The sequence below is a fragment of the Castanea sativa genome, chromosome 7, assembly GCF_040712315.1.
Source record: "Castanea sativa cultivar Marrone di Chiusa Pesio chromosome 7, ASM4071231v1".
In the NCBI taxonomy this organism is placed as follows: Eukaryota; Viridiplantae; Streptophyta; class Magnoliopsida; order Fagales; family Fagaceae; genus Castanea; species Castanea sativa.
This window is the reverse complement of record NC_134019.1, coordinates 39,095,853-39,116,701: the sequence shown is the minus strand read 5'-3', so window position 1 is coordinate 39,116,701 and position 20,849 is coordinate 39,095,853. Positions and strand designations below refer to the sequence as shown.

Here is a 20,849-nt window from a genome sequence, read left to right as displayed (position 1 = left end):
CACCTAACATTGCTTGTTCTCTCCTTCAAGATATTACAATGCAGTTTCTCAAAAAAAGATATTACAATGCATGACTTTCAAATTCTTGTCCCTTAGGTTATTATAATCATAATACATTGAACTATGAGGAGGTAGTTGACTTACTGGAATATTGAATATGTCAAATATGGTATGTGATAGAAAACTTACATAATAATAAAATTATAATTCATAAGAAAGGAAAAACCAGTGAGTTACGACACTTTTACAAAGTATAGTTTTTTAAAATTCTTTTCTTTTTTTTTTCTTTTTTTGCAAAATTTAAAATTTCACCCTTTCTTCTAATTATATTATATTTTAAAATCATATAGTTTAGGGGTGTAACAAATTAAACAATATAATTTTAAAAGTAACAAATCAAACATGAGGCTTCAAAATATAACAAATTAATCTTATCATTTTTTTAAAAATTAAATATCATTCCATTTTAAATTTGAAGCTATTGGAAGTTTTTTTTTTTTTTTTTTTCCTTTTGCAAAAAATTCCCTCCACAAGAGAGAAGCAGTCGACAAAGGTGAGAAACATTCATCTCATCCTGCATTTAGTTGGTACCCAACCCCCATTTTTCTACATGAAAATTATCAATCCAAATTAGTAAAAACTACTTTCTCAAAAAAAAAAAAATTAGTAAAAACTAAAAATATAATCCAAAGTTCCAAACACAATGATAAATTAATAAGTAAAAAATATAATCCAAACACAACAAAATAAATTAATATATTATCCCACACGCCAAAATATATCTTCTTTTTGGTACCCAAATTTATTTATTTCTTTTCCTTTTTTTATAAAAATTTATTTATTTTTCTAAAAGTCTATTGTGAAAGAAACCTCACCACAAAGTAAACACAACACACCTTCTAAATAAATAAAAAAAAGCAAACACAACACAACCACTCAGATAAGTTTGAATATTGTTTGGAAACTTTGGATTTGGACTCCAAACTCCAAACTCCAAACAAATCTAGGAAAGACCTAGAACAACCCAGAGGTAAAAAGGACTCAAACTCCAAAGTCCCTCTCCATTGTGTAAAGCTCTCTCTTTTATCTTTCTTCTCTAAGCTTCCATTTTCTTCTTCAATGGCCGCCACCAATCTATCTTCCTTCTCATCCTCTCTCTCAAAACCAACCCCTCTCCCTCTAAACTCACCACAAACCCATGTCTCACTCCCTTCCAAAACCCTCCAAAAACCCTCCTTTTTTTCTCACAAAGCCTCCTTTGCTCACACCCACAAAACCTCTCTCACAGTCTCATCCAAAAACCCCATCTCCGAGTTTTTCACCACAAACAACACGAACCCAGATGACCATTCTGTTAGTTTTGATGATGACGATAAGCCACGCGAGGAGTGCGGTGTAGTTGGTATATATGGTGATCCAGAAGCCTCTAGGCTTTGCTACCTAGCTCTCCATGCTCTCCAACACCGTGGCCAAGAAGGTGCTGGCATCGTGACCGTCCAAAACAACGTGCTTCAATCGGTCACAGGCGTTGGATTGGTCTCTGAGGTGTTCAGTGAATCAAAGCTTGATCAATTGCCTGGAGATTTGTCTATTGGACATGTAAGGTATTCAACAGCAGGGGCATCTATGTTGAAAAATGTTCAACCTTTTGTTGCTGGGTACAGGTTTGGCTCTGTTGGGGTTGCACATAATGGTAATTTAGTGAATTATCGCTCACTTCGTGCTAAGCTTGAAGAAAATGGTTCAATTTTTAATACTAGTTCTGATACTGAGGTTGTTCTTCATTTAATTGCTATTTCAAAAGATAGACCTTTTGTTATGAGGATTGTGGATGCTTGTCAGCAAGTTGAGGGTGCTTATTCAATGGTTTTTTTGACTGAAGATAAGCTTGTTGCTGTGAGAGACCCTTTTGGTTTTAGGCCTTTGGTTATGGGGAGGAGGAGTAATGGTGCTGTGGTTTTTGCTTCTGAGACTTGTGCACTTGATTTGATTGAGGCTACATATGAGAGGGAAGTGTATCCTGGTGAGGTTGTGGTGGTTGATAAAACTGGGATTCATTCACTCTGTTTAATGCCTCATCCTCAACCAAAACAATGTATCTTTGAGCATATTTACTTTGCTTTGCCTAATTCTGTGATTTTCGGGCGGTCTGTGTATGAGTCTCGCCGAAGGTTTGGGGAGATACTTGCAACTGAGGCACCTGTTGATTGTGATGTTGTGATAGCAGTGCCAGATTCTGGGGTCGTGGCTGCACTTGGTTATGCTGCCAAAGCTGGGGTGCCATTTCAGCAAGGGTTGATAAGGTCACACTATGTTGGGAGGACTTTCATTGAACCATCACAGAAGATTAGGGACTTTGGTGTGAAGCTTAAGTTATCACCGGTTCGAGCAGTGTTGGAGGGAAAGAGGGTTGTGGTTGTGGATGACTCAATTGTGAGGGGAACAACGTCTTCAAAGATCGTTAGGTTGATAAAGGAGGCTGGGGCTAAGGAAGTTCACATGAGGATTGCAAGCCCACCGATTATCGGGTCTTGTTATTATGGAGTGGATACACCTAGTTCAGAGGAGTTGATTTCTAATAGGATGAGCACGGAGGAGATTAGGGAGTTTATTGGGTCAGATTCACTTGCTTTTCTTCCCATTGGTAGCCTGCAGAAGTTGCTGGCTGAAGATGCACCCAATTATTGTTATGCTTGCTTCTCTGGCAAGTATCCTGTTGAGCCTAGAGAGCTTAAGGTGAAAAGGGTTGGTGATTTTGTGGACGATGGGATAAATGGGAGTTTAGAATCCATTGATGGGGGTTGGGTTCAAGCAAAACCAAAGTCAGAATTGGAGGTTAGCACTGCCTAATCCCTGTCATACACTGATGGTTTTGTTGCTTGCAATTATCTGTTTTACATTATACATGCCTTTTGTGATCCACAGAACGAGATGTAGGGCTATCAGATATGAGAGGCAGTGAGTGACAGATTTCTTCAGTGGTCTCTACTTACAGTATTATGTGCTTCCTCAATTCACTTTGGAACTGAAAGCTTAAGGCTTATACAATTTTGTTAGTTCATGTTATTCAGTTTTGAATCTGACATATATTTGGGTTTTATGCTAGAACTTCTTTGACATGATTTTGGTACACTAGGTTAAGTCTTCTGTGTTGAGATCTGCTCTGATATTGGGAGTTTTCTATAATAGCTTCCTAGTTTTTCTTCCCACTACTATTTTCTCCTTTTGGTCCATATCTTGTTCAGAATTTGGTCTTGGATCTCTTGCTTGATGTGAGTACTACAAATACACGATGTTGCAGAGTAGATTCAATGGTAATGGTCTGATAAAAGAATATGTAGCATTGCATTACCCTCTTGATATAACAAATAAGATTAAATGCATATTAGTATATATTACTTATTCCAAAAAAAATACCTGTACCTTTTTTTAAAAAAAAATAGATAGTTTAGAATATCAACCTATGGCGGCTCTAAATGATTGTTCTTTATCATCAAGCCAAGACGCCAATTGGTTTTGGTGTAGGTGGGGTTTAACTTTAAACTGCAGAACTTTATTTTGAAGATAAGAGATTTTACCAGTTGAGTTAAGTGGAGCTCACCTTGCTTGATCTTGTAATACAGAGTAAACCATTGGCTTAATTGTTGAACTACTAATAAAGGGTGAACCCACCCCCCCCCCCCCCCAAAAAAAATTTATAGAGCAACAAAATTTTAGCCATTGTTTCTATTTTGGTTGGTGGAAAATAAATATGGTGGGTTAAATACTGAAATTTAGAAACTAATTTGCCTGTCTAAACTAAAATAGCAGGTCATATGTCAATCAACTAATATTGTACAAAATCAATCAGATGGTCTTTTTCAGCAACATCTACAAAACTTCATGTAGTTCCACCAATGAATTATCTCTGATAAATCTACTTTATCATCTCTGAATTCAGCTAGAAACCTTGTGTTGTCATGAAACTTCTACTTCTTAGTGTCTTTTCAACATATTGGTCTCTGTTGCTAAAGACTTGGTTTAAGCAAGAAAAGCTTGAGCCATGTGAATCATTTTAAGACTTTGATGGAGGCATTATATTGGATGTGACAAATACACTCATCTGCCTTTGCCTCATCCCCTCAAATTCTAACCTAGCATGATTGCTGCAAGTGTTGTCCTTTTTCCTGATGCCAACTCAACTATTTTTATAATTCATTTTCATGCTGAACTCTTGCATTGAACATATACGGTATCGTAGCTGGTGCAATAGACCATCTGAAGCTTGGGTCAGATTCGAAAGTTTTGGCTTCAGACCAAATGTGTAAGCAACTAATATCTGGAGTGGATGAAGGATTTGCAGTATAATGTCTTGCAGCTAATGAACTTGTTTAAAGAGAGTAGTTTTCCCTCTTTTTTTTCTTCAATAAATCTTTTTAGTTGTCTATAAAAATAAAAATAAAAAGGAGTAATTATCAGTAACAAGTAACAACACTAACGTTAAACAACTTGTTCACTTGCCCAACAAAAGGAATAATCGTGTTCTGTTATAGCAGATGGAGTTTTGCCACAAAATGCTGAACCAGCACCAATAAATTTCAGTCCTGTTGTCATTTCTCTTGCCCCTTGTGCAAGTTCAAACCACAAAATTCAGCCCACTACCTAATTCTTTTCCATGCTCAGTCAAAAGCAACCAAAATCACTTGGTATGAGAGAAAAAGATGATAAATTTGAGAAAACTTGAATCAACAAGGTTACAGCAAAAAAATTTACAATTCTTTTCACAACATATGTGGTAGATTGTAATTAGTGCAACATCACTTTTACATTAGATTACTACTAACATCACTTTTATTATACACCATTCATAACCTATGGTTTCACAATTCTATGGCCTCTACAATTATGAAACAATGGGATCACCACTAACATCACTTTTATTATACACCATTCATAACTTATGGTTTCACAATTTTATGGCCTCTACAATTGTGAAGCAAGGTTGTGAATGAATTAGAGCTATAGCAATAGGCCAGGAGGTTGTCCATATTCTTGGGTCAAAGAGGACAAGATAAGCAATATGCCATCAAGCTGTAGACACGAGAATCAATCACGATAATTGAGTTAAGTATGCAAAGTTCAAAATATGATTCTGAGCAGTCTTGTTTCTTGTGACAATGCACTTAATCCTTCCCATAACTGATTTTATACTTCAAACCAATCCACTATATTTGCCAACTGGGAGGTAGCGTGGGGCAACCGGAAAATATTTACACATATTTTCCTTGGGGCTCTAAGATGCTAGCACATAATGTGTTCAATACATGTGAGCATCACAATAGCACTAGACTCAAACATATTAGCATCTTATCAAGTTCAATGCACAATAGCACTGAACTAAAATGCTAGCACATATTGGACACATATCAACATCTTATAAGATCCAATGCATAGTAACACTGGACTCCGTGTCATTTTGACAGGATTAAAACAAATACTGTATAGTTTGTGGGGAGCCTTTTGTACATCCTTATTAGTATATGGATCTTTGCTTATTTTTAAAGCCTTGCCTCAAAGCTACTAGCATCTACTCTAGCTCCAAATTGTTCCAAAACCATGTTTCATAGTGTGCGCGCCCCGTGCTCAGTCAATGGGTCGGCGATATGGTTGGGCTCACAATTTACTTATTATGGTTGGCTTATAGATATCTTACAATGGGAAGTTGTTTAGAACGAGAGTTAAAGCTCGGAAGATCTATGACTAAGCTAACCGAACAGTCTTGCTCTTAAGTTGGTTTTTGTTTTCTCCTTCTTATCTGGTTTTCTCTCCCTACTATCTAACCCCTTTCTCTCTTTTGCCTTTCTTCTATTTATAGCCTTCCCTTAGTAGGTTAGCAATGATTACTTTTTAATAATTCTCATGCAGATGGAGCCTGTTTAGATTATTCTTGACAAAAGAAGGCCCCACTTTGGAAACAAGAATTCAGGCATTGGGATTCGTGCTAGACGCCGAATGTTGCTCGGCGGCGATGTCCCCTAAGACATTACCAACATATCCCGAGATGCACCCGAGCAAGGGATATCCAAGGTCCCAACAGGCCTCAGGTAGGTAGCATCAGAGGATGGGCCTGCTATGAAGTCATTATCCAACCTGTACCATTTGGGCCCAAGGGTAATGGGCCGATGACCGTACACATAGCAATATTGATTTTCTTGAGGATAAACTAAATCCTTATATTCTTTTCATACGCATCATAGGTGGCTTCAAAATAAGAAAAGATTGGATTCAACGTTTTCACTTTTCAGTCCCTATTCTTAGCATCCCATGTGAAATTGATTGTCATGCCTAACAAGTTCTACTTAATTTTTCTTGTCAATTCAAGGACAGCCTTGAAAAAAAAGAAAAAGCGTTTATTAACCTGTACTAATAAATTCCAAGAACCTAGACACGTTTTGGAATGAAAAAGCAAAAATTCCCGAGATGCACCCGAGCAAGGGATATCCAAGGTCCCAACAGGCCTCGGGTAGGTAGCATCGTAGGATGGGCCTGCTATGAAGTCATTATCCAACCTGTACCATTTGGGCCCAAGGGTAATGGGCCGATGACCGTACACATAGCAATATTGATTTTCTTGAGGATAAACTAAATCCTTATATTCTTTTCATACGCATCATAGGTGGCTTCAAAATAAGAAAAGATTGGATTCAACGTTTTCACTTTTCAGTCCCTATTCTTAGCATCCCATGTGAAATTGATTGTCATGCCTAACAAGTTCTACTTAATTTTTCTTGTCAATTCAAGGACAGCCTTGAAAAAAAAGAAAAAGCGTTTATTAACTCCGTACTAATAAATTCCAAGAACCTAGACACGTTTTGGAATGAAAAAGCAAAAATTCCCGAGATGCACCCGAGCAAGGGATATCCAAGGTCCCAACAGGCCTCGGGTAGGTAGCATCGAGAGGATGGGCCTGCTATGAAGTCATTATCCAACCCGTACCATTTGGGCCCAAGGGTAATGGGCCGATGACCGTACACATAGCAATATTGATTTTCTTGAGGATAAACTAAATCCTTATATTCTTTTCATACGCATCATAGGTGGCTTCAAAATAAGAAAAGATTGGATTCAACGTTTTCACTTTTCGGTCCCTATTCTTAGCATCCCATGTGAAATTGATTGTCATGCCTAACAAGTTCTACTTAATTTTTCTTGTCAAATCAAGGACAGACTTGAAAAAAAAGAAAAAGCGTTTATTAACCTGTACTAATAAATTCCAAGAACCTAGACAAGATATGGAATGAAAAAGCAAAAATTCCCGAGATGCACCCGAGCAAGGGATATCCAAGGTCCCAACAGGCCTCAGGTAGGTAGCATCAGAGGATGGGCCTGCTATGAAGTCATTATCCAACCTGTACCATTTGGGCCCAAGGGTAATGGGCCGATGACCGTACACATAGCAATATTGATTTTCTTGAGGATAAACTAAATCCTTATATTCTTTTCATACGCATCATAGGTGGCTTCAAAATAAGAAAAGATTGGATTCAACGTTTTCACTTTTCAGTCCCTATTCTTAGCATCCCATGTGAAATTGATTGTCATGCCTAACAAGTTCTACTTAATTTTTCTTGTCAATTCAAGGACAGCCTTGAAAAAAAAGAAAAAGCGTTTATTAACCTGTACTAATAAATTCCAAGAACCTAGACACGTTTTGGAATGAAAAAGCAAAAATTCCCGAGATGCACCCGAGCAAGGGATATCCAAGGTCCCAACAGGCCTCAGGTAGGTAGCATCAGAGGATGGGCCTGCTATGAAGTCATTATCCAACCTGTACCATTTGGGCCCAAGGGTAATGGGCCGATGACCGTACACATAGCAATATTGATTTTCTTGAGGATAAACTAAATCCTTATATTCTTTTCATACGCATCATAGGTGGCTTCAAAATAAGAAAAGATTGGATTCAACGTTTTCACTTTTCAGTCCCTATTCTTAGCATCCCATGTGAAATTGATTGTCATGCCTAACAAGTTCTACTTAATTTTTCTTGTCAATTCAAGGACAGCCTTGAAAAAAAAGAAAAAGCGTTTATTAACCTGTACTAATAAATTCCAAGAACCTAGACACGTTTTGGAATGAAAAAGCAAAAATTCATTCACAAAGCTGTCATGCTCCACAAATTTGACGAATTCTACTTTACTACTTCCCAGATTTCCCAGTGTCCACACTATAAAGATACTTAAGAAATGTAAAGAAAGATTCCATGTCCCCAACTTTACAGTAATTGAAAAGATAACAGTTTTTTTAAATGTAGAAAGAGACTAAGAGAGATTCCAGGGCCCCCACCATGATGGATCTCAAACCAAAAAACAAATCTAAGAAAAAAGTGCAGCTACGCAAAACCAAGTTTGTCCAAGTCAATATTTCAACCTCATGAAAATTGCATGCTTGCCTCCGACAAAGTTACAATGTTGTTGAATAACAAATGAACAGCTTCAAAATCTAGGTGGTCAGTTAACCCCACCTTTAAATTACAGTAGAGATGTCAACAAAACATGTTAAATGCTCATTTCCTTTTTTGCTTTTATTCAAACAATGTGCTGTGCTTCCAAGACATCTTAAGATATCTTACAATAATGTAAACACACTGGCATCCAATAAGGTATCTCATGCATCTGATATCTGCAGCTTTCCTCTTGCAACTGAGGCTCATACAATGAGAGGGATGATGCGTATATCAGATGTATAACATAATTGAAGCAAAAAACCGTTGGGATTGAATGCGCCAGCAAAGAAATGTTTTTTTGTGTACCCGATATTAATCTACCGAACAAAGTTGCCTCAAGGCAACATCGATGGACTGCATAAGATTAGCCATTTTCCGCACGGTCATAAGCATTAGATTTATGCTTTGGTGCGAATGTGAAGCCATCTGGAACCTTGCCAAGTAACATCTCGGATATCCGAACCTGCAAAAAATTAAAAGGAAAGTATGCAAACTAAAACATCTAGATGCTTAATGGTGAAATAAATAAGCCAATATAGAAGGCATACCCAGTCAGCTGCAGAATCTGAGACCATTAATGTCTCAAGGTCATCACGACCATAGTAGGAGGGTGGGCGCCAGTTTAGTCTTTGAGGGATGACATCTAAAAGACCAACAGGTATATACCTACAAGTATAACTAAGCCATTCCAATAAAAATCGCCTAGTTGTCTCCACTCCTGCAGGTGTAAGATCCAAGGAAAAAAGCCCAGAATAATCAAAATTTTGATCAGCAAACACATGAAAAAAAAATTGAGAAGCTCTAGACAGCATTGAAAACTAAAAAAAGGTGCTGGGTCCATTGCTCAAATGTTATAAAGTACAACAAATTTTAATCATAGACAATGTTATGTTCAGGAAAGCAAAGACTTAATTGCTTGCCGAAGGCTTCTTATCATACCCATTTTTTGCTCTCATACTATCGCTTTCAGGTTCATAGAAATATGCACTTCTTTTATGTGCCAAGTGGGAGTGGGATTCAAACAATGGTTCTTCTTGTAAAGAAGGCCAAGCAATGTCACTAAACTAGAAGACTCTTAACAGAAAGACGCACTTCTAAAGAGAAACTGAATCTATGTTTGCAGCCCAGTCTCCATCAAGATACAAATATTATGTGCCAATTCAATAAATAAGACATACCTTTTGTGTCAGAACCCCAATGTTCAAGGCCCAAACGCACAAAATCCTTCAAAATATTTAATCGTTCCCCAGAAGTAATGTCCCAGTGCCTCTGTTCCTTGATTTCAGTAAATATCCAAGGCTGCAAAGCAAAATTTATCATATTTACAAGCTTTAAAGCATGCACTAAAAGAGAAAAGGGGGGGAAGGTGGGGGTGGGGTGGGAATAAGTAAATAATGTATTGAAAGTGCAAAAAGGGATGCAACCCTAGTACACGGAAACTATACTAGACAAAACACAAACCTTAATTAGTGCTCCACGAGCAATCATGCATGTAGCAAGCTCAGGGCAGTCAGCTTTGCGTGTGTTCCAGTCTAAATATGAGAAAACATCTCCATTTCCCATAACTTGCAAAGCATCAGGAGCTTTTCTGGCACACTGGTATACATAGTCCCAGTTGGCAAGCTTGCTATACCGTTGCTGACGTGATCGACCATGTATTGTTACTGCACTAGCTCCCCAGTTGCCAATGTCTGTAATCAGTGAATCAATGCGATTTTTTCCTTCAAAAAAACCTGTTCGCACCTGTAGCAACCCAGGAAGAGAAGAAAAAGTATAATGCATCTTGGACATGATTGATGAGCAAAAAGCCATAGACAAAAAAAAAAAGTTGATTACAGAAGCAGGGAAGAAAAAACACGGAACTTAAAACAAAATTTCCAGCATAAAGATGCAAGAATGGAAACTGCTACAGATCACTCAATTCATATTGATAAAAAATCTACATAAATCCTAAGTAAGCACCTTGACAGTAATAGGTTTATCCACAGTGCCAGAAGCTGCTTCTATAATGCTTTTTATCCGCATTGGCTTATTAAGAAGAGCAGATCCAGCACCCTTTTCCACTACAATATCAATTGGGCACCCCATGTTTATATCAATAAAGTCCACTGTACATTCTTGATCTATAAGTTCCATAGCACGTGCCACAGTGTCTGGATATGCCCCACATATCTGAACACCAAACAAATCCTCAGAAGAATGTCTTCTCAGCAGTGCCCATTCTGAAGCTTGACCCTATTCCCAAAAGAAAAATGCAGCCAAATCAAAAAAGGTAATGTTGAAGTTCAAGTATGAAGTATGGTAAATACAGATGCACAAAACAAGTGAAACGCTAATCAAAAGGGAGAAAGAAAAAGGGGCCCCTGTTGTCGGGATTCAAGAGGGGTGGGAAGTGTATTTTACTATGTCAATTTCCATCTTAAGGTGATCTAAAATATATCATCTTCCTGTGGACTAAAAATTGGGAAAAAAAAAAAAAACTGTACTGATTCTTATACTGGGAACTCTATGTTGACAATGAATGCTTGGCTACATGTCAGAGTGTGGCAAAACTGCATATATCCAAGCAACACCTTACAAGTAAAAACAAAAATTATGCTTTTCAGCACCACTGTAAAATTGCATTCATAATCCACACCAAATTTTAGGAAGAACAAATTTTCCTAGGCAAAAGTGTGACATAAATCCATTAAGCAGACAAAGAACAACATAGAAACCTGTAATAGATTAGTACACATTGCCATTTCACCGCATGTTACATCTGCTCCCAAGACTTTGCAAACCCTTCGGAATGGAAGATTCCCAACGGTGGTCAGAGGTGCAAGATACAGTTTTTCTCTAAAATCGATAATCTTCTTTTCACGTGGGTGTAACTTTAGGCTTCTATCACTTTCTGGAGTGGTAACATCCATTCCAGCTTCTGGTTCAGTTTGTGTACAGCTTTCCCCAACAACTTTCTCCATGAAAGTCACATCTGTTGCAAGATATTCAATCTAAGTTGCCTAGATCTTAGATGAAGTATATTAAATACCTCCACATATTTTCAAAAATAAATGAATAAACAAACAAACAATTGATATAAAAGCTAAACCTCCATTGTTGGCTTTAGCGGAGCTACCGTTTTCTTCAATTACAGATTTTGGTTTCTTCATGGGTGGTTCATCAGATCCAACTTTTATATCTAGATCATCCTCTTCTGGGACTTCAGCTGATTCCAATTTAGTATGCAAGTCACCATTCACTTCACTAACGCCATTTCCATCAGTGACATGACAAGTACCTGGAACAGTTTCATGCTCCTCCTTTTCTTCAACAATTTTCGTTTTTGACTTCGCCTTCCCCTGCGACACAATAAAAGCAGTTATAAGGATAATGTTATATAATAAAATATGCAAAAATAATACTTTATCCACACCACAGTTTTGTATCAACCAACTAAAAGTTGAAAATGGGAAAGAATCATAAACAAAAGGGACAGGAAATTTTTACAAAATCAAACCCAACTAAGGAAAATGAACCTTCTCTCTTTCAGGTAGCATTTAAATCGTCCATTCACCTTTTTTAAACTAGGAATTTAGATTGCAGCCTCATCACCAGCCCTTTCTATAGCCTTGGTGGCTAGTGTCTTGAGAGCATTCTCAAGGTCAGAGGTTCTAGGATCCAGTAAGATGATGTACAAAGATTCTTAACATATTTTAAGATTCATGCTGCATGACTATGAAAGGGCAGTGTAATGATTCAATTGCCCATGATATATCTTCAGTGGCTACTAGGTCCTAAAATGAATTGGGTTTCAAGCTATGAAGCACGGGTGCGTTTCGGGATTCGGATTTGGGTGCGGGTGCGGGTGCGGGTGCGGGAGCGGGTGCGGGACTTGGGTGTGGGTGCGGCGATTAAAAAATTATTTAAAATATTTTTATTTATATTTTTAATATATTGCTAAACATACTTTTTTCACATTATATAAACATATACCAAATTTAAAAGCAATAGTAAATAATAACTAGAATACAACTCCATTATATAAACACTCCATGATGTTCGAAAATTAAAATACAACTCACAAGTTTGAAACTAAAACAAAAGTGAAGGCAGAGAATGGGAGAGAGCCTAGCTGAAGAGTGAAGGCAGAGAGTGGGAGAGAGGCGCAAGAAAAATGAAGATTGAAGAGGCAGAGGGCTGGGTCAGCTGAGAGCAGAAGTGGACTGAGTGAAAAACTGAAAATTGAAGAGAAATGAGATAGTTTTGGCTGAGACCTATAGGGTTTTAATTTTTTTCCATACGGTGCGTTTGCACCCTTTTTTTTTTTTTTTTTGGCGTTCCACACCTGTTTTTTTTTTTTTTAATTTCGGCCGTATCGGCCAATTTCGCTGGTATCGGTGTTGTGCCCGATACGGACCGATTCGGGCCGAATCGGTGCGTGTCGGCCCGAATCGGCGCGTATCGCGCCGAAAAAATTATTTTTTTAATGTCCGACGCGGCACGGACGTGCAGGCAGCGGCGTCGCCTGTGCGTCCCCGCGTCCCACCATGTCGGACGCGGGTGCAGCGGCCCAAACGCCGCACCCGTGCTTCCCAGGTTTCAAGTTTCAGCCTAACAACAACGAGAACAAATCCTTAGTTCCAAAACTTTGTGGTTGGTTATGAATCCTCAACAAAGTAATCGAAGTCGGCCACATGTATTCTTCCTAACCATTCTATCATATCCAAAAATGTACTCTTTGCTACTTCCTTGAATAGCATGTCCTTTTTTCTACTTCTACTAGTGTTATTTTTGTTGTTCCACTACGTCTTTTCATTCTAATGACTTGAATCAAATCACCCTTCCCCACTTGTGTGTTAAATGCTCTTCTTTGCACATAATCAAATCATCTCAAGTGACTCTCCCTCATCTTTTCATCATTAGTAGCCACCCTTATATTTCCACTTACCCAACTTAATATTCTCATTTCATCCACACTCATTTTATGAATAAGTTACTTCTTGATAGCTGAACATTCAGCAACCATATAGCATAAATTGTAACACTTTCCCTCCCAACTTAATAGGTATTCTACAATCAGACGATACTCCCAAAGCACTTCTCCACTTCATCCACTCTTATCCTATAAATCAAATCCTCTTCAATATACAAATCCTGAATCTTATCTAAACCCACCCCATAATCTCTCTACGCAATCTATAGTCCTCTATCATACACTCTCTCTATATCAATAAAACCCGTATGAACGAAAATCTTTACAAGCTTCGCTTTCTAAATAACAATGAAAGTAGCATGCAAGATAAAAAATACGAATACATAAATGCATTTTATGTAGAAAAGTAAAATCTTAGCATAGTTACCAGGAGACCAAGAGCTTTGAGTTTGGCATCAGCCTTAGGAAATTTCATTTTATTTTTCCACAAAAGCTTCTGAACATCCTTATTCAACCCATTACACTCATCACTCATCTTCTTCTTACCACCCAAAACACCATCTTTATCTTTACTTTTATGTGTGCCCAAAAACCTACAAGCCAAGCCATAAGGACACGGCTCCTCCGAATCCAAAAACGGGCACTCCCCTTCTATATCCTCCGGTTTCTGCATTTCAAAACCAATACCAAGATCAAATTTTTATCACTCAAAACAAGAAACTACAAACTAATTCAAATTCAAATTCAATTCAAAAACCTGAGCTTTAAACCCTTCAACGTCGTGGCTAAATCGGCACTTATCATTGTATGGACACGAAGTGATATCTCCGGTTTTCGCAATCAAAGGACAGATATTTTTCGATGATTTTTGATCCTACAATGTTATCGAAACGCTTCGTTTAGCATATACAACATGAAAAAAAGCAAAAAAAGTTAGGGTTTTGAGAGAGAGAGGACCTGACGGCGTTCACGTTTGAGTTGGCGTTTGGATTTTTTGTCTTTGACGAAGGAGGATTGAGACGGAGCTGTGGCGGCGGTGGCGGTTTGGGAAACGGCGTCGTTTGAGGAAGGTCTGAGAGGCGGAGGACGAAGGAAGTGTTTCTTGATGGGAGCGATGGACTTGGCGACGAGTTCTTCGGTTGTGAGCTCAGAGTGAGACTGAGAGTGAGAGTCGGCTGGTTCTGACGGAGGTGGTGGGACCAGAGAGAGCTCGGGGTTCTCCACTACGGATTCTTCTGTGGTGGTGATGATGGTGCTGGTAGCAGACTCGTCCATGGCGGAACGAGTCGACTCAGAGAAGAACTCGGTTGCTAAACTGTGTAGTAGTAGCGGTGTGTTTGTTTGTGTTTTTTCTTGTTCGTTGTTTAGGGTTTTTGTTGTTAGTTATAAAACGACGTTAGTTTATAAAACGACGTTCAGAGCTGCCGTTTTATTAGAGATAGTGGAAAAGAAAAAAAATTAAAAGTAAGAACTGTCAGAAGTGGGATTTGAACCCACGCCCTCGTTAGAGGACCAGAACTTGAGTCTGGCGCCTTAGACCACTCGGCCATCCTGACTGTTTTGTTTCTTTAATTTAGGTTTTCCATTTTATTTGTTCTTTTTTGGTATTCTTAAGAATTTCCATGTTAATGCCTATAGACCAACATGGTTGCTTATGATCCCTTTCTAAACCAAAAGAGAAAAACAAAAAATCAAAAGACCATGGTTGAACTTAGATTACTGCATTTAATGATATGGACTTGTTCTATTTGTATATATCTTGGGCTTGCTGCCCTGACACACATCTCTTCAACCGACTTAAAGGGACAACTAATTGGGCAAGTTTAGTGTTAGGTTTTAGGCTCACTGGCAAGTCTACAACCAAGTCTCAAGTCAAATTCTTGCAAAAAAAATAAATCTCCTGATGCTCTATAAATACCCCTTTGTCGAACAAAAAGAGGTAAGCTTAACAAGTTATATGCACTATAACTCTTCCATCTCTCATCTTCTCTACTAGTTTTTTGGTTTAACCATCAAAACCTCATTAATCACCCACCCCCGGTGTTTTTACTTGGTTTGAGTCTTATTGTAGTAGGTGACTGAATTTCTTAGAAGGTTCCTCGTAGATCGGTCACAGTAGAAATTTTTACTATAGTTTCCTTGTGTCACTCAAATTTCACCCCCCCCCCCCCCATTTGTCTTATTAGTTTAATTGTAGTTTAATGGTATATCTCTTCCATCTAAAACATAAAAGTTTGGTCAAGAATCTTATAGATAATTAGCACAACTTCCTCCCTTTTTTTTAGAAAATTTGAGGTTCAAATATGGGATTGTGAGAATTTTTGGGATTATGAAACTTGAAGGTATTACCTATTTCCATCATTGTATTTTCCCCCCCTAAAAAAGAACTTTCAAATTAGTCTTATTTCGCAGCACACTGACATGAATTATAACCAAAACTTTTACTCTATATAGTATAGTATTGAGAATACGTAAGAATCACAACGAAAAAAATTGGTCGTTTTCATAATGATGATTAATGATAAAAACAAGAATTAAGAATTGTTGATGGTTGAAATTGGTCTGATGAAAATTCAAAGTGAGTCTTATGAAATTGTTAAATCCACTCAGATTTTATATATTTTAAATATACAAAATTTGCTTTTATGGGTCCATAAAATGCATCGTTTAGGAGGGTGACGTTTAAACTCTGACGTTGCAATTGGAGAGGACCATAAAACATACTAATTACACTTGTATTTTATAGGAAGATAGCATTAATTTGGCATTTCTGCTTGCTTGGACTATAATTGCTCGGTCCCTCCTTTTAGTCCTTCCAGTTTTCTCATCACAGAGGCCACGGGACCCAACAAGGTTTCTCATGGTCCATGAGTTGCTGACGCTCATTATTGGGTTACCAGATTTGTACTAACACAATTCCTGTACTTCTAGTTCTAGGTACATGAAAACCTTTTATATATATCCCAACAACTTTTTTCTTCTTTTTTTTTTTTTTTTTTTTTTGGTTACTACTATTGACATAGCGAGCCTGGCACTGTGGCCTAAAATGGTTGGCCAACTTTTTTCTTCTGTTTTTTTTTGCTTACTACTATTAACATAGCGAGCCTGGCACTGTGGCCTAAAATGGTTGGCCACTAATAGTGATGTTAATTTAATCACAATTTGCCGAGTTATGAAAATAATTGTACCCATAGCATTACTCTGTTAACAATTTCAGCTCTCTGTATGATTAGGCAATGCTTCTATGCTGAGACATCAATCACAGGCAGGGAAGAAAAGGAAAATGCAACACTTCTTATTCTTTTAATTTTCTCAAAAAGAATGGCCTAGATTTGGCCCGTAAGTGGCTTCATTGCTTACTGTATCAGTTTCTGTTTAGATCAGAGTAAAGCTAAAACCAATGAGCATAATAAGAAGTAATTAGAGGGACATAATTCTTTACTGAAAGAAACAAAGAAGAGTTTTGACTCTTCTAATGTCTTAAAAAGCAAAATTAAGTCCAATAATGTCTACATTCCATGATATCTACCAGAATTAAATAAGAGATAAAAAATATAAAATTAGTGTTGAGAGTTGTATATGATTTCATACCATAGACATAGTCCGAGTTGGACACATTTCAGGTAGAATTCACGACTAACACACATTAAATTAAAGACGTCCCTTGGAGACAGTATAATAACGAATGAGAATGCATTGAGCAACGATTGCTGAATATTAAAAGCCAGTAATTGATAAGATAAAGAGCCATCCAACTGATTGACGCCCGCATTTCATAATCTCAACCTATTGAATGGACTCAGATTTTGAGGCTGTGCTACCATTCTGCTGCTGTGACTGTTGCTGCTGCTGCTGCTGCTGCTGGTGTTGCAACTGATGAATGTTCATCTGGGTAGATGACTGCTGCTGCTGCTGCATTTGGAACATTTGATGGTTGAGCTGTGAAACCATGCACTTAGAAGGGTGCTCTCCACCCAACTCTGCCGTAGCAAGCTTCAACCGTTGGACCTCCGCAGTTAAGGCATCATTTAAAGCTGTGCCATTAAACCACAGGCAGGAAAAGTTCCATAAGCAAGTCTATTATAAATGCAGCACAAAAGAGAGAATTTCTGAATATGGAGCATCAGAAGAGAATTAACAATAAAAGATGCCCACCAAACGCTTTCTGGGCAACTCAACTAATTCAGCAGGCTTGCTCATTTCCAATGTACAATACTCTAGAGAATGCTTTCAATAAAGGATGCACATAGAAAGCAAACCAAATTTCCCAAGTGACATTGAGCATTAAGATGTTTGCGATAGCATTTTTTTTTTTAAAAAAAAAAATTGTTTTTAAGATATAAAACATTAAGCTGTCTGCTTAAACAAAAGGTGAGTGAACTTTGGAGGGTAGTTGGATCTGGTCCCCAAATATTAAAGTCTGGTTGGTTGCTTCTGGCAATAGAGGACTTGATGGCTCACGACAGGACATGATTAGACTTTTCTGAAGTACCAAAAAACTGATAGATTTTTCAGAAATAATTTAAGAAGAGAATAAAGCAATAGTAAATTTTGAGCCTTTCTTCTCCCAATAGTGGACATCAAAGAAGCATCAGGCACTTCCATTGAGAAAACAATACAAATGTGTATGAAGTAATGAAGCACTGAAATACCCATGTAGGTGGCCAACATAAGAGTATCATTAACAATTTCAAAATGAATATATAATGATAAAGAAATTTCTGCAAAAATTAGAGCAAACAACAACAAAAAATAGGAGAGAGTCACATGAAGAAATTACCAATTATTACTTCCCACCAAAATTAAAGGTGTCAACGGATGCACACAATGAAATCTATAAATGCAATGGAGGAAACAAAATAAGAAAAAAAATGTGTACCATCTCGGAGTTGTGCCTGTTGTTCCATAGCTTGAAGACGAAACTTCAGCTCATTATTCTGGGTTGTGAGCCCAACAGAATCTCTCTGCATGTATTGCAAAGAAAACAAAGCAAATCAATTTAAGAAATAGAACATAGAGATTTAATAATAAAAGCATCAATAGTTCAAATCCCCACCTGTAATAATGTAAGCTGTGCAGACAATGTGGTAGCTTCCGTCTGTAAAGTCTGGACCTTATGTTCCAACTCTGAAATGTACCGCATCTTTCGTTCTTTGGAACGAGCAGCTGACTGACGATTTGCCAAAATCCTAAATTAAACAACCAATAAGGTTAATAGAATGCAGAAAAAATGCTTCTTGGTTAATTATTCAGTTGACCATATTGAAGCTATAGCGGATGAAAATGCCATACCTCTTTGCACGTTTTGGGTCAGTCAATGCAATCTCAGCAAGTTTTTCGTTTGCCATAATTTTCTTCAGTTCTGCCCCACTAAACTCGCCATTTCCAAACTCCAAGCTAAAGGCATTTGAATTACCATCAATTGAATTATTGGGTGAAAGTTGTCCCGGACGAGTTCCGGGTGAAGGTGGCATCTTAGGTGACTCATCACCGAATTGCAGCTTCCCCATGAAGCTATCCATAGAAACACTTCTGTAATGTCTAGTGGTTGGAGCAACATCTCCTCCTGCACTCCTTTTGACTCCTTCCCTCTTCTCAGCCGTAGAATTCAGTCCTCCCCTTGGCACACTGCCCCCACTTTCATTCACACTGCTTTCTGCTTCATTATCACTGCTATCTCCTCCATTAGTCTTTGTCCCACTGGCTCTACTATCCAAGTCCTCACGATTCTCGTTACCAGTCTTCTCATCAGTCCCTGAAGAGTTCAATGCATCAATGGTATCCAAATTCATATATGCAGAAAACAGATCATCTACAACTTCCCCTTCTGACTTCCTCTCACCCATACCTTCTGCATTGTTATCACCCCCTCTCTCCCAACTCGATTCCCTTTTAACCAATTGAGCCGGCTTTGCCATCCCCATATTTTCTCTGCCAGAAACCGACCTCTCTAAACCAGCAGGACCCCTTAACGGAACAAGGGGCGGTGATGATTGCATCACACTCGAAAACCCAAAAGGGATATCACTATTAGACCTTCTATGAGCTTTCCTAGGGGGCAAACTCTCCCCAATCCTCGGAGAATCACCCCTCGTAGAATAAGGTGATGGAGGCAACAATGAATGCGAACCTGCATTCCGATCCTCCATTGACACATCAGTTGACACCCCAGCTTCTGACATAGACATGGACGAGGAGTCCCGAAAAGGGGAAGGGCTCAACGGGGGCAACGAATCAAGCGAGAAAAACGACGATGGCTGTGACAAAGATCGTGAATGAGTAGGCCCAGGACTAAAATTCTGTGAACCCATTTGCTGGTTCACTGGCCTGGACACAGGGATCTGAGAATAAGGTGAAATGGGTGGGATCTGATGAGGGTGTGAAGGTGGTATACCTATTCTTTTACCACTATCACCACCAAAATTTTGTTGAAAATGGCGTGCACGGTTTAGTGAAGGGCTCAATTGGGGTATGTTAAGTTGGTCCATGGATAAAGGTTGTTTCAAAATGGAAGATGAAGAAGTACCAAATGAAGATTGGAGCCTTTGCATCATATCACTGTTAGCTTCTTCAGTGTCACCCATTTTGCTTCAAAGTTTATAGCTTGTAATGTATTCTATGAAAGAAAGAAAAAAAAGAAGAAGCACAACAAACACAACCCACTTTCACAAAGTCTTAAAAGCTTTTCAATACAATTCAAGTCTAACCCAATTCACTTCTAACCAAAACACAGTGTATAACACCACAGATCAAAATTTTTTCAACAATCTGCAAATGAGTGAAAAGCAAAATTAAACAAAACCCAGATAGCAAAATCAAAAAAACAAAACTACACAATATTCAAAGGTCAAAAGAACTTGAATTTCTATTTATAAGTGTACCTTCTAAGTAGATGGCATTTCAATAAGGTAAAAAATTTTGCCGACCCTGCTCAAAGTCAGCAGAGAAACAAAAAAAATGAACTTTATTCTAAATTCTCCGCCACATTGAGCTTTGTTTTTGTGACGGAAATGCCAAAGCTCTCTCACACACTCTCTCTCTGTCTCTGTGTTAAAAAAAAATATTCACGGGCTTTCTCTCTCTAGAAGAAGAACAAGAAGAAGAAAAAGCTCACTCTTTTTTTTTTTTCTCTCTCTCTCCCTCTCTAAAACGACGACGACGATGACTACACGGATTTCATGACTACTACGCGTGAATTTAATAAGAATTTCATTTGGGTGGAATTTGAATTTGAGTTGCATTTCAATTTCATTCCGACTTCATTTCTCTCTCTCTCTCTCTCTCTCTCTTGTCCTTTGTCTCCGCAGCTTGTTTAGCGAGTCAATTATTTACTCTTAATTTTTTTTCTTTTTTCTTTTTAATTTAATTTTAAAATTTTAAATTAATATCTCTCTCTATCTTTTCCCTGTATCTCCGCAGCTTATTGAGCAAATTTTAAAATTTTTTTTT

General features: G+C 38.0%; 3 protein-coding genes and 1 non-coding gene across 7 annotated transcripts; 1 reads left to right on the top strand and 3 right to left on the bottom strand.

Moving 5' to 3' along the window:
- The first annotated feature begins 989 nt into the window (after nucleotides 1-989).
- Nucleotides 990-3,119, top strand: LOC142643446 (amidophosphoribosyltransferase, chloroplastic-like). The gene is made up of 2 exons (XM_075818080.1): nucleotides 990-2,835; nucleotides 2,926-3,119. The coding sequence occupies exons 1-2, from the start codon at nucleotides 1,120-1,122 to the stop codon at nucleotides 2,935-2,937; spliced, it is 1,728 nt and encodes a 575-aa protein (XP_075674195.1). The 5' UTR covers nucleotides 990-1,119; the 3' UTR covers nucleotides 2,938-3,119.
- A 5,267-nt stretch (nucleotides 3,120-8,386) lies between these two features.
- Nucleotides 8,387-14,768, bottom strand: LOC142643381 (tRNA-dihydrouridine(47) synthase [NAD(P)(+)]-like). 2 transcript variants are annotated; one of them, XR_012845849.1, is made up of 11 exons: nucleotides 14,358-14,768; nucleotides 14,158-14,274; nucleotides 13,828-14,067; nucleotides 11,577-11,826; nucleotides 11,203-11,459; nucleotides 10,448-10,720; nucleotides 9,947-10,228; nucleotides 9,664-9,784; nucleotides 9,034-9,203; nucleotides 8,792-8,948; nucleotides 8,387-8,681 (listed from the first exon to the last, which is right to left on the bottom strand). XR_012845849.1 is itself a non-coding variant. In XM_075817990.1 (10 exons), exons 1-10 carry the CDS (start codon nucleotides 14,673-14,675, stop codon nucleotides 8,850-8,852), a joined length of 2,127 nt encoding a protein of 708 aa, XP_075674105.1. In that variant the 5' UTR covers nucleotides 14,676-14,768; the 3' UTR covers nucleotides 8,387-8,849. The 2 variants fall into 2 exon arrangements, 1 of the variants encoding a protein (XP_075674105.1); XM_075817990.1 differs by having other exon boundaries at nucleotides 8,387-8,948.
- Nucleotides 14,769-14,872: 104 nt separating this feature from the next.
- On the bottom strand, nucleotides 14,873-14,956 carry TRNAL-CAA (transfer RNA leucine (anticodon CAA)). Its single transcript has one exon. It is a non-coding gene; the product is annotated as a tRNA-Leu (tRNA).
- A 1,851-nt stretch (nucleotides 14,957-16,807) lies between these two features.
- LOC142643418 (bZIP transcription factor 29) lies at nucleotides 16,808-20,566 on the bottom strand. Of its 3 annotated transcripts, XM_075818036.1 has the most exons (6): nucleotides 20,282-20,566; nucleotides 20,108-20,168; nucleotides 18,693-20,016; nucleotides 18,457-18,589; nucleotides 18,280-18,364; nucleotides 16,808-17,434 (listed from the first exon to the last, which is right to left on the bottom strand). In XM_075818036.1, exons 3-6 carry the CDS (start codon nucleotides 19,982-19,984, stop codon nucleotides 17,187-17,189), a joined length of 1,758 nt encoding a protein of 585 aa, XP_075674151.1. In that variant the 5' UTR covers nucleotides 19,985-20,016; nucleotides 20,108-20,168; nucleotides 20,282-20,566; the 3' UTR covers nucleotides 16,808-17,186. The 3 variants fall into 3 exon arrangements, with proteins under 3 accessions (XP_075674151.1, XP_075674150.1, XP_075674152.1); XM_075818035.1 differs by having other exon boundaries at nucleotides 18,693-20,168; XM_075818037.1 differs by lacking the exon at nucleotides 20,108-20,168.
- Nucleotides 20,567-20,849: the final 283 nt, after the last annotated feature.